General features: G+C 36.7%; 2 protein-coding genes across 2 annotated transcripts; one reads left to right on the plus strand and one right to left on the minus strand.

The window, feature by feature from the left end:
• Positions 1-70: 70 nt before the first annotated feature.
• On the minus strand, positions 71-2,805 carry LOC110376056 (TBC1 domain family member 7). Its single transcript, XM_021334392.3, has 6 exons — positions 2,472-2,805; positions 2,036-2,232; positions 1,498-1,676; positions 1,225-1,320; positions 880-1,009; positions 71-640 (listed from the first exon to the last, which is right to left on the minus strand). Exons 1-6 carry the CDS (start codon positions 2,656-2,658, stop codon positions 542-544), a joined length of 888 nt encoding a protein of 295 aa, XP_021190067.3. The 5' UTR covers positions 2,659-2,805; the 3' UTR covers positions 71-541.
• A 144-nt stretch (positions 2,806-2,949) lies between these two features.
• Positions 2,950-11,482, plus strand: LOC110376050 (dynein axonemal assembly factor 1 homolog). Its single transcript, XM_049849267.2, has 17 exons — positions 2,950-5,399; positions 5,493-5,722; positions 5,810-6,089; positions 6,216-6,329; positions 6,419-6,596; positions 6,691-6,814; positions 6,968-7,187; positions 7,283-7,424; positions 7,496-7,587; positions 7,657-8,175; positions 8,437-8,624; positions 8,818-8,974; positions 9,092-9,208; positions 9,391-9,759; positions 9,891-10,031; positions 10,105-10,304; positions 10,368-11,482. The coding sequence occupies exons 1-17, from the start codon at positions 3,206-3,208 to the stop codon at positions 11,067-11,069; spliced, it is 5,967 nt and encodes a 1,988-aa protein (XP_049705224.2). The 5' UTR covers positions 2,950-3,205; the 3' UTR covers positions 11,070-11,482.
• Positions 11,483-11,519: the final 37 nt, after the last annotated feature.

Raw genomic sequence — 11,519 nt, forward strand, 5'->3', positions numbered from 1 at the left:
AATTATACTAAAACTAAAAGATCACAACTGAAAAGCATCTTTAGCACTATTGAAGTTGAATAAAATGAAATTATTCAGGCATAAAAGATTTTATTTACAGTTCACATAGCCAATTATTACAAAGGTAATACATACATACAAGATAGTAATAAGTCGTTATTATGAAGAAGGTAGGAAATACTATCTTATTTTACTAAGGCCTAAAATAATGGCCTCTATGGAAAGGGTCTCCTTTAATACAACACCGAAGATCTCTCTGGCACCACACAGTCACAAGCCAAAATTCATGTACTTTTCAAAACTACAAGATCCATTTAACAGCTTTTGAAACTACGTTCATAAATTATGTATATCTCCTATAAATATTGAAGTTATATTAGAATCCTATAAATATAATATAAAAAATCAACAATTTTATAATTAAATTCCAACAAAAGCCACTGCGTGTCCACAACTTGAGAAGCTAAGCTGCCATAGACATATACACTCGTAGACAGTCCATTTTCCTTCTAATGAGGTCACCCCATTAGAAGGTCATACATCATTTCTTGGCTAGGGTGTCACTCTGTGGCTGTGCTCCGTAGTACTGCCACAGTTCAATCGCCTTGTTAGCTACTACTTCTTCACATTGTTCTGGTATCTAGAAAAAGATAAAAATATTTTCAATGGTTTTGGCTAAAAGCAAGGGTTTTGGGAAAACTAGTAGTTTTGCCAAAGTAAACTCGATAAATTTGGCTGAGCTTGCTTACTTCTTTTATCATTTATGATAACTGTGGTTGATTTGTTTGTTAGACTTGTCCCCTGACATAACACTTGAACATGCCATTGGTTATATTCATAAAGGAGGAAAATTTATATTACCGTTATTCGTTATATTACCTGTGATACACATTTAATAACTTCTTCAGCATTCTTGGAGCGTAGTATATTTCTGCGTAACGTTACGACCAGCATAACGGCCGCAAAAGACAGTATCTTTGGTGCCCCACTGCATATCTTGTCCCATATTCTGAGAAAAAAATAGAAACAATTAGTTTAGGAATTTATAAATAGATCCTCAACTGCAATACACAGGGTGTTCCCAGTTACCTCCAAGAATGATGCAGAGAAATGAATTATGTGCCTATTTTTCTTATATCAATGTATTTTAAAATAAAAATGGCTGGGATGCCAGTTTAACCACAGCTGTAAACTAGTATAAGTTACTAGTATACACATACTTACTTGGTAAGAGAAGTGTCATCCAAAACCCCAGCAAAGCAACAGTTGAACCATTTTGTGAGTGGTAACACTTCTAAAGCATTTATGTCGACCAGGTGACTGGAAATAATAAAATAATAATAATTTATTAATGTTGCTTATTCAAATGTTTTTGACTTTTATTTTACATTTCAATCAGCACTCCACTCCATCTCAAGTTGCAGATCATTTATAAGATCATACATAAGAAAAAAAAAACTGTAAAATTCTTATAATAAAGTTTAGAATGAATCATACTTAAACAGTTCCCCATCTTCCTTCTCCAGCATGGTCATGAAGGCTTCCTTCAGCTTGGGCAGTTCCCTCTGCATGCTCCTCACTACTTCAGTCAGAGTTTTTGCCAGCCAGTACACATCCACCTCATCATCATAAAGTTCTAGAAGAGTCTTCACTATCGGCAGGAATGTGTCTGCAGACTGAAGAAAAGTATAGACGGTTCAATGACACCATATAAGAATTAATTTTAAAATCATTTTTTTTATTAAAGGATTTTTTATGCTGCCTGATTGAGCCCTGACCTCAATTCAGGCCAACAGCCTTTAGGTAATCTACTAATTATAACATTATCAGGCGAACTAAATAACATTACAATATTGATTGTAAAAATACTGCAACATAACGTAGATAACAGCAAAACATTTATACTAGTAACAACTTTTTTTAAAATCTTTTATTTAATATATGTATGGAATATATGTTATGGTAGATTATTTGAACTCAATTTGAAGTAGATGTTTTCATTATTACTACATTCAGTTCATGTTACACAACTCACAGAAAAGTTTGTCTCCGGGAACATCGGAGGCTTTCTCTCTTCATTTTCCAGCAGCCACATCTCGAACAAGACTTCACTGCGAGGAGCGTCCATGTCCACCAGCTCGAGCATCTCAACAGCATACAGCAGGTCCTGGTACTGCTCCGTACGCTGTTCCATTACGTATTGGTGGGAGTCAGGGTATACTGGCAGGATGTCTGGAAGATTTTGAATAGGGTATTTGGGTTTTAGTTTGTATTTTGACTTCTTATTTAAAAAATAGATGATAGAAAAATTCTATGCTATTAGGATAGCAAAATATATATGTAGGGTGCCTCTGGTTGTTACTGTTTCTATAATAAAATACAATTAACAGCTATGATTAAGAAGTAATTTGTTTCAGCTCTCGCAGAAATTATGTGTCACATAAATTGTATGTACCTAATATAAAACTCACCTAATAAGACTTTCCATACCAAATTTCTGTACGCAGCAGGCACTGTGAACCTCAAACAAAACTGTTTCAGCTTAACTTTATCCCAAGGTTTCTCTTTCATCAATATTTCAAGCGATTTCTTTTCCTCGACTCCCCGGCATCCGACTTTTTCGTAGTACGACGAACGAAAGTTCCTTTCGTCGGTCATCTTGCAACTTGTAGCCAATTTACAGTTTAATAGTTCATGATAATGGGATTCGCGAGCTCAATTATTATTACAAATATATTGAGTAATTCGCAGATATTTGTTTTGAAAACGAAGCCCGAACATGAAATCAGGAGAAAACTAATTTGACAGCCGACAGCTGACTGCAGTTTGACAGTTTGACATTGACACTAAAAACCGGCGGAAAAAATAAAAAAGAAATAGTAGTTTTTAAAATATTTATTAGTTTACCAGACTTTTAAAAATAATTTCATTTTGTGTATAACTGTGGAAAATAATGTTTATTTACTTAAAGTGCCTTTCATCATTCATTATATTGTTTTTTTTACGAATATTGTCTTATTGGGATTGTGTATTCCTTATTTAAATATTATTGACTAAACAAAATAATCTTGTTGTCATGGCTATGCGTAACTACGCCAGATTTTATTTGATTTGTGTCAAATAAACCAAATGAGTTTTAATTTATTATTCAACAGGCAAAATAACACAGTAATTGGTAAAACCAGAACGATATAAGTTCGGCGAAATGGAAGCACCCGATGCTCAAACAGATCCGAAGTTTATAGAAAAGAAACGAGAAGAATTACGTATTTTTTTCCACGATGCTAAGCTACCTAAAGAGATGATTGAAAAAGCTATTGAAAATGAGCTGAAGCCGCTAATTGTGGGTTCGAACAGACCCTACATAGCGGCATCTTGCCCTGGTGAAGTTAAAACTGAGCAAGAAGTAATGGCAGGGCAACCTTTCACCAAAATAGATGACCATAACAAGCCCTTAACCGAAGAAGACATAAAGGAGATGTTCAAAGACAACCCTATAATAGCGGAAAAAGCGCGCCAAATTCAGATTATGGCCCAGAACGATAGTTTCAATAAACAGATAGCCATTCCTCTGGACGAAATAAACGTAGCGGATTACCATGCCATGAGAAAAGAGTTAGATGCTGCAAAAGGCGACAAAGAGGCAATTAACAAATTAAATTACAAACATATGCTCTCATTAATGACATCTGTCTCTGACTACAAGAAGAAATGTGCAAGAAAAAGTGATGAATCAGTTTCAGAGAAAAGCGAACGTGTTGAGTCTGACAGTGATGAAAAAGAATATGATGCGATAGAAAAAGTTGTCAGTCAGTACACCACCAAGTCTTATGAAACACGATTTCAAGAAACTAAGGATATGCTGGGAAAGATGGCCGACAACTATGATGAAGCAGAATCATCACAAGGTGCTAAACTAAAACAACCGATAGAAATAGTGGAAAACCAGGTGTTAAAAGATTCGTCTACACAGCTGATAAAAGGACAAAGGAGGCGCTCTCAGTTTGCTGAAGTAAAAGAAAAATATGCTATTAATGAAGCTATGAATATTCCGTTAAAAGACAATCCTGTCACCCCAGATCTCAGTGGCAAGTGTAAAAGAAAACAAGTAAAACAAAAACAAACAGATGAGGAAAACATTGAGGTGGAAGATGTATTTCCAAAGAATTTTGAAGCCAAGCTCAAAGATACTGAGAAGGCGCTACGTGAAATAAACTCTGTGTTAAATAATTCACTTACACCAACGCCCACATTTAACGAGGGATCGAAAAACACTGAAGAAAGAAATAAGATAGACATCAGAGAAATATCATCAGAGCTTACAAATGAAAATGAGTCACAACCACAAAAGTTTACCGCCGAGATGGAACAAACATTACAAAATAACTTGGAAAATATATTTGAGTCGAGCAATGAAGGAAAGCCTGAAAATAATGAAATGGAATTTAAAGAGATGAAAAGTTTAGCCAGAAATATCGTTGAAGGTGCTGAAAATCTAAGCACTCTTATACGTGAGGATATAACAAATAAGTTGAACAGTATGAACGAATTGTTAAACGATGTTAATGAAGCATTGGAAAATTCAAGAAAGTCAAATATAGCTTATGAAAAAATAAAAGAAGAGGGAGAAATACTTAAGAATGAGATGAAAATTGATCGACCAAAAGAGGATGAGTCTCCTCCTCTTTTGGTCGATCGAGAAGAAGACAACCCTCCGGAAATTATTTCTGACCCACAAATGGATAGCATTCATGATGCAATAAACAAACTGAACTCTGAATTAAAACATCACGAACATAGAATTAACGAAAGCAAAGCTAGATATGAAAAGCGAAACTCTGAATGTAGAACGTTCATTAAAGAAGTTGATGAAATTTTACTAAAATCTCAAGAAATTCTGCATCCCATGAAGAAAAGGATGGAACAAGAATTGAAAACTCAAAAACAGGATGAGAGCAAAACTCCCGCGGAAAGTAAGCCTCAGAAGTCTGAGGTTGAAGATAAGTCTGCTGCCGATACCAACGCAAACCAGACTGAAGAAAATGTTGTGAGTTCACGAAAAGAACTCTGGGATGTTGACTTTTCTTACCTTGATGAGAAAAACAAAAAAATTGCTGAATCGCAGAAACAGGAAGCTGAACGGAGCAAGAGGATAAGCAATCTACTTCATGATATAAAAGACAACATGAAAGATAATAAGGAAGTCTTGAGATTAGCCAATAATATGCTGAGGAGGGAAGAGATGCGGAAGAAGTCACTATCGGATAGTTCTGGAAAGATACGCGAATTACCTTCTGAAGAGATAGATACGAGGGCTCAAGGAGATCACATCGAGGCAGTAGAAGCGGAGTCTGAAGATAGAAAAGAAGTGCCGCTTATTACCGATGGAAAACCTGATGGTAAATAACTATCAAACTGTCTTAGTTGTTAAGTTTGCTCATATTTTGCGAATAGTATGATAAGTCTCTTTTTACGTATGATACTTTTTGTAGAAGTACAAACTGACGAAGAAGCCAAGAAGCAAGCAGAACGAAAGCAGAAGCGTGAAGACGCTGAGAAAGAGAGATTGCGACAGAGAGAGTTCCAGCGAAAGGTGGAGAAAGAGCTCGAAGAAATGAACAAGACGCCTCGCATGACGAAGGAGTTCATCAAGAATCATTGCCGGCAGCATAAACTGTATTGCACGCCATATCTCAACGATATTCTGTATTTGCATTTTAAGGTAAAATACGTAGTAGAGATCATGCGGCAAATAATAAGACTCATTAACCCCTGCTTTCTTAAAATTCACACCTAATTTACATTACAGGGCTTCTCCAAAATCGAAAATTTAGAAGAATATACGGGCTTAAAATGCATATTTTTGGAGAACAATGGTATACAGAGAATTGAAGGACTGGATACGCTATCCGAGCTGAAGTGTTTGTATCTGCACAATAACGTTTTGAGGAAGATTGAAAACTTGGACGGCTGTCCTAAGCTGGACACCCTGAATATTGACCACAATTTTGTTGGAAAAATAGAAAATCTTGACGTTGTTCCTGATTTACATACTTTGAGCATTGCTCATAATATGTTGAGTGGTGTAGGTAAGCAATCAACTTCTCGTGAACATAGTCAATGGCTTTGGTTAAGTCCAAAATTTAACAAGACACACATTTACTTGCCGGTTCCTTATTCTTGTGTGATTTCAATGGTTTTTTATGCTGTTTCAGAGGACCTGTTGCATCTTAAGTATTGCAGGAATCTATCAGTGCTGGATCTGTCATACAATCGCTTGGAAGATCCACTGATAGTTGATGTTCTTGCTGACATGATAATATTGAAAGGTATGATAATTTGACAGCGTAAGATTCATTTGCTGTGCAGGAAAATGCATAAGTAAATTCACGTGCTTATTTACGTATTTATTTCACAGTCCTGTGTTTAACCGGTAATCCTGTGGTTCGCAACATTCCTGCATACCGCAAGACTCTGACTCTTCGGCTGAAGGAGCTCCTCAACCTGGACAACAGGCCGGTCTTCCCCAGGGATCGCGCATGCGCTGAAGCTTGGCAACGAGGCGGCGTGCAAGAGGAGATTGCTGAGAGGAGACGGTAAAGTTTAGTCATTAGAGAATATCGCATTATTCTTTACTATGACATAATTTAGGATAGTCAATGAATCTGTGAACACGTTAAACATTTTCAGCTGGATCGCTAAGGATCAAGAGAAAGTAATGCAGAGTGTTAGATACCTAATAAAAATGCGAGATGAAAAGAAAGCTATAAGAGAAGCCAGGGAAAAGGAAGAGCAAGATAAGAAAGAAGTTAAGGTAAAATTAATAAAGATTCGACAGACTTGTCAATCATAAATTTTTAACCAGCAGGAATTCACTAGCTATAGTATGTAGAACAAGCACATTTTATGGGTATGCTTAGTTCTACAAATATGAGATGTACGAATAAGAAATTCAAACCTGTTCTAGGACGAAGAAACTCCCCAAGAAGTCAAACCGGATAGTACAACTGATCCAAAAGAACCTGATCTGCCAGAAGATGAAGGTCCTTCAATTCTGGAACAGAAGTTTGGACCAGTCGAGGTCAAGGTCAAGGACGGTGTCGCTGTGGATATGCTATCTGGATCTGAAGAAGAAGATGACTCTACGAGTGAAGATAGTAGTGACGATAGCGACAAAAAGGAAGACGGTAAATTCCATTAGTGTTTAGAACTTGCCAGACGAACATGAAGTTTACAGACAACAACACAAAGTTCAAATTCTAATGAGATTTTATGTAACTAGGTGCGGAGACAGGGAATATAGAGTGGTCGCAAATCGACCGCAGCAAGCGTTTGGTTCAGGAGATCAATGCTGAACCCCCACCACCTCTTCCTGATGACTACTGGTACGGATATGGAAATGTCAAGCCGAAGAATGAAAGAGCGTAAGTTTTTATTTCAATCAAAGAGTAAATAAATGAAGGTTAAAGGATTCTGATAAGTGGTTTGTCGACAGGGATATTGTTTCCGATTTCCAAGCAATCAACAATTTGCTATTCAATCAGCAACCGCACACTGGAAGAAAGGGAGTCACCAAAATTTTGGAAGGTAAGTTGCTTTCTAACTTTTCTTAGTAGGTAAATAAAGTAAATATGTATTATTTTTCATTAATTTCAGATTCTAAAAACCGCAAAGGCAATATAAAAATAACTGAAATTGATCAAGACGAAGAAAAATCTGCAGCTGTAGCTGAGAAGAAACCTTTGATCGAAATTATAGACTCATGCGAAAATAAAGATGGAGACAAAAAAGAAACTGATGCAAGTGACAAAAACGCAATCATTGAAGATGTCACAAAACCAGTTAATCAAATTATAGAAAAAGCTAATAGCAATAATGGCAAAGAAAATTATGAGCAAGGAAAAGCAGAAGTTAATCAAGAACTAAATACAGACGTGATAAATAAAGCCAATACTATAATAGATCAGGATAGAAAAACGAATGCCGAAAAGCCTAGTACAAATAAGAAGATTCCAATCAAAGAAATTCCACTCGATAAAAAAGCTGTTTCAAAAGATTCACCGCGTAAACCTGAAGAAAATAAGGAAAGCGTTCAAAAGCAAGATGACAAGAGCAAGTCTCAGGAGACAAACAAAGCTTCTACCAGTCAAGCACAGGGAGAGAGAAGACCGAGCGGTAAGTTTAATTTACTTTTATGACCCTTGGGTTTGTTTCGGCGGTTCTTCTCAGGGATCAGTCAGTTCATATATCGACAGTCAGACAGATCAGTTCGCTCGACCCCAGCGTTCTTAAAATGACGTGTAAAAGTGATGTAATGTCCAACTTGCAAAATAAACGATTTCATTTCACTGTTTTGTCAAACATTTACCCTACTGTCAGAATAATCATTTTGAAAAGGGCCTTTACGAAGATTATGTAATTTGATTAACATTACAGCACAAGCAGAGGGTGAAGGTGTAGCTCTCATAAACTACATGCATCGTATGAATAAAGAGGAATATGACGATGAAGACTTAGATCTGGAGCCGAGTGCTGATGACCTTGAGATATTTGCTGAACTAGAACGAGAACAGGTTGAGCGACAGGCCAGGATAGATAGAGGAGAACCGGCTGTTGATCCTATGGTAAGTTAGCTGATAGAAGTACAGACGACAGCACATAAAGATACTCCAGCCAATATTGAATCTTAATACTTTAGAAAATAAAGTTGAAAATCTGTTATAGAGATTTGTCAAATTGTAGTAGCTTAATATGCCTGTAGTTAATGAAGTTGATTAATAACACGTAAGGGATGTTCACGTGTTTAAATGTTTCTAGAAATTATACGACAAGAAAATGATGGATGCATACTACAAAGAAAATGAGAGCTTGCCAGCACACTTGGTAAAAGAGAAAACTATGTATACCACGTACCGCAATGACAATGCTTTCGATCGCGTTGCTTTGAGTCAGTTGACGGCTGGAGAAAAACCAGGTGAGTTAAATTAGATATAGAATATTATGACAAATTGGAAATAGAAATCACCGAACGCAAACACAGAAAGAGAGATGGTGTAAATAAATGATGATGATGATGATGGTTATATTTTAGACGAAGCTAAAGTGAAGCTGACACATGTTCCCGGCGCTGTGCTGCTCGAATACGTGGATCAAACACCCGTCACTGACGTGCAGTATGAGATCGGAGAGGAAGATATCGAATCACCACGTAATCCTCCATTTATTCGTTTAATTTCTTGTATTTTAACCAGCTAGAAATAAGCTGTGCTAGATAAAAATCACCACAATAACTTTTAAGTGTTCGGAAAACTTTGTTTTAAAGCCCGAAACTTTGCCTAGAATTCCAATTCTGATTGAATTTAATACTAATTTTAATCCGAATTATTTCAGCATCATCAGGTGAAACAGTTTCGATAAACCTCTCATCCGATACGAGTGATGAAGGATCAAAGGAAGAAATACCTTTTACATTAACCAAGAAGCCCAGCAACAGGCCATCCACTGCAACCAACACCAAAAAAAGTCAAAAAGATACCACTAAAGGTACTACTGCTTCTAAAGATAAAGGAAAACAAAGCGCGAAAGATAAAACGAGTACTGAAAAGAAAACTGTCGATAAGAAAAAGGGGGCTGAAAAAAGTGGGAGTCAGAAACAAGATAGAAAATCTATTGGGAAACGACATGGGAATCAAGAATGCGAAGCTTCTGCTTCAGGAGTTCCTGCAGATGAGGCCACTCCTAGTGCATCTGAAGATACAGGTACGAAAACAAAAGAATCATACAAGTAGTTTTCTTTGGGATGTAGAATATAACGAATAGAAATAAAACGTAACAATAAATCCAATAGGTAATATCCCTAGAAGCATTTTGTTGAAATGATTTATTTGTAGGTGCAACCTCAGCATATCCAAGTGGCAGTAGAACTTTGCCGTCATCGTACGACACCATGATCAACATTGATCGAAAAGAAGCGAAGAAGTCTATTATCAGCACTATTAACTCTTATGAAGATAAGAGATTCCCTTCACAAGGTACCACTAACTGTCTTTTATTAATTTAATGGTATATGCTAGAACTGGGATGTATTTTTGGGTATTTTTCCAGGGGTAAATGTGTCAAACATGGTAGAAAATGCTCGTATCGATCAGAACGTTGCATCCGAGATACTGGATCGCACGCTTCAGTACGAAGAACGAGAGTTGTACCGACAGTATGATGTCATGACCAGTCATGCTGGAAACATCGACAATAGGACCAATGCTATCATTGAACACATTTCTGATCAGTTGGAGAATGAGTACACAGTAAGTGTGATTTGCACTATCTTTAAAATGTTTGTACTTGCCTGACTAATTCAAAAATTTCAGCTGCCAGAAGTATCCCGCATTCTGGAAGCTCATATGGACGTCGCAGAACAAAGGTGGAGAGCTGGCGAGTACGTACCATTCGTTCCCAGTAGCCCGCCAGAATCAGTTCATGACGGCAACGATGATAACGAAGCTACCCTCATTCCAAGCCACAACACCTCTTTGTCCTTAGAAGATACACTCACAGATGAGAATGTGAACAAAATGGCAGCTATCGTTGAAGATGATTCAGGAATTGGTAACGATACTACTTTGAGTGATACTACAGAGGTTAACGATAGGAGTGTCGATGGAAATGATAAGACTCAGAGCGCTAATGTTCGTGAAAGTACGCCACGCAATAAAGACGCCAAGGATGGCAAAGCCAGAGTTCTACAAGTCATGAGTAGTGATATTGCGTCTGGTTCGGGAGATGCCTCATTTTCTAACTATGAAGACCTTGATAAAACTGTTGACAATGACGCAAATGAATTTGTAGACAACGATGGAGAACTAGATGATTCGAAGATTTACGAATCGGTGCTTGGTGATGAAATGATTAATGACGTGTCCACTGATGATGTATTTGAAGACTGTGTTGATGACATACCGGCTGTCGAGGAAGGTACCAAGGATGGTGATGAAGCCCAGTTCAATAGAGTAGAACAGAATTACTCTTTAGAAATGAAGTTGGCTTTAGGGATTGAAGATGGGAAAATGTAGATTTTAACTTAGTACCTTGTAACTCTGCACAGCTTGAAGTTTCGTTGATATGACTTTTATGTATGTATGTGTGTGTTTTTACCCACTAGGGAAGTTTTGCTGTGTTTTTCTTAATTAATGAAGCACTAGTCTTCGTGTGCATTTGATGTTATAATAATTGTGTGGTATTTAAGGTCACAAGCTTATTGTAGTTAAATTATCCTTTTATGATAGGTTGTTATTATTTCGTTTCCTTTTATTTTGTTTAAGAAATTATGTTCTGTTTTGTTCAATGTTTTTTATGTTGCTATGTTCTTGCACATAGCCGTTAGTTTGACAAATATCTTGACTGTCTTGAATTTAGTTGCGGGTTGAAGTTGTGACGTATTTAATACTAATGTGTTACTATATTCAGAGTGGACAAGATATTTGGCGCGAATCATTAGTGTTTGAATAAATTAATTAAATATT

Source organism: Helicoverpa armigera, chromosome 21, assembly GCF_030705265.1.
Source record: "Helicoverpa armigera isolate CAAS_96S chromosome 21, ASM3070526v1, whole genome shotgun sequence".
Taxonomy (NCBI): Eukaryota; Metazoa; Arthropoda; class Insecta; order Lepidoptera; family Noctuidae; genus Helicoverpa; species Helicoverpa armigera.

Excerpts from the sequence above, each read along its gene's own strand:
- LOC110376050 (XM_049849267.2), top strand. The coding sequence starts at position 3,206 with ATGGAAGCACCCGATGCTCAAACAGATCCGAAGTTTATAGAAAAGAAA. Across the intron at positions 7,588-7,656 it reads AGTCACCAAAATTTTGGAAG|ATTCTAAAAACCGCAAAGGC; the intron begins GTAAGTTGCTTT and ends CATTAATTTCAG. Across the intron at positions 10,305-10,367 it reads AGTTGGAGAATGAGTACACA|CTGCCAGAAGTATCCCGCAT; the intron begins GTAAGTGTGATT and ends CAAAAATTTCAG.
- LOC110376056 (XM_021334392.3), bottom strand. The coding sequence starts at position 2,658 with ATGACCGACGAAAGGAACTTTCGTTCGTCGTACTACGAAAAAGTCGGA. Across the intron at positions 2,233-2,471 it reads GGTATGGAAAGTCTTATTAG|ACATCCTGCCAGTATACCCT; the intron begins GTGAGTTTTATA and ends AAAATCTTCCAG. Across the intron at positions 1,010-1,224 it reads GATGACACTTCTCTTACCAA|AATATGGGACAAGATATGCA; the intron begins GTAAGTATGTGT and ends TTTTTTTCTCAG.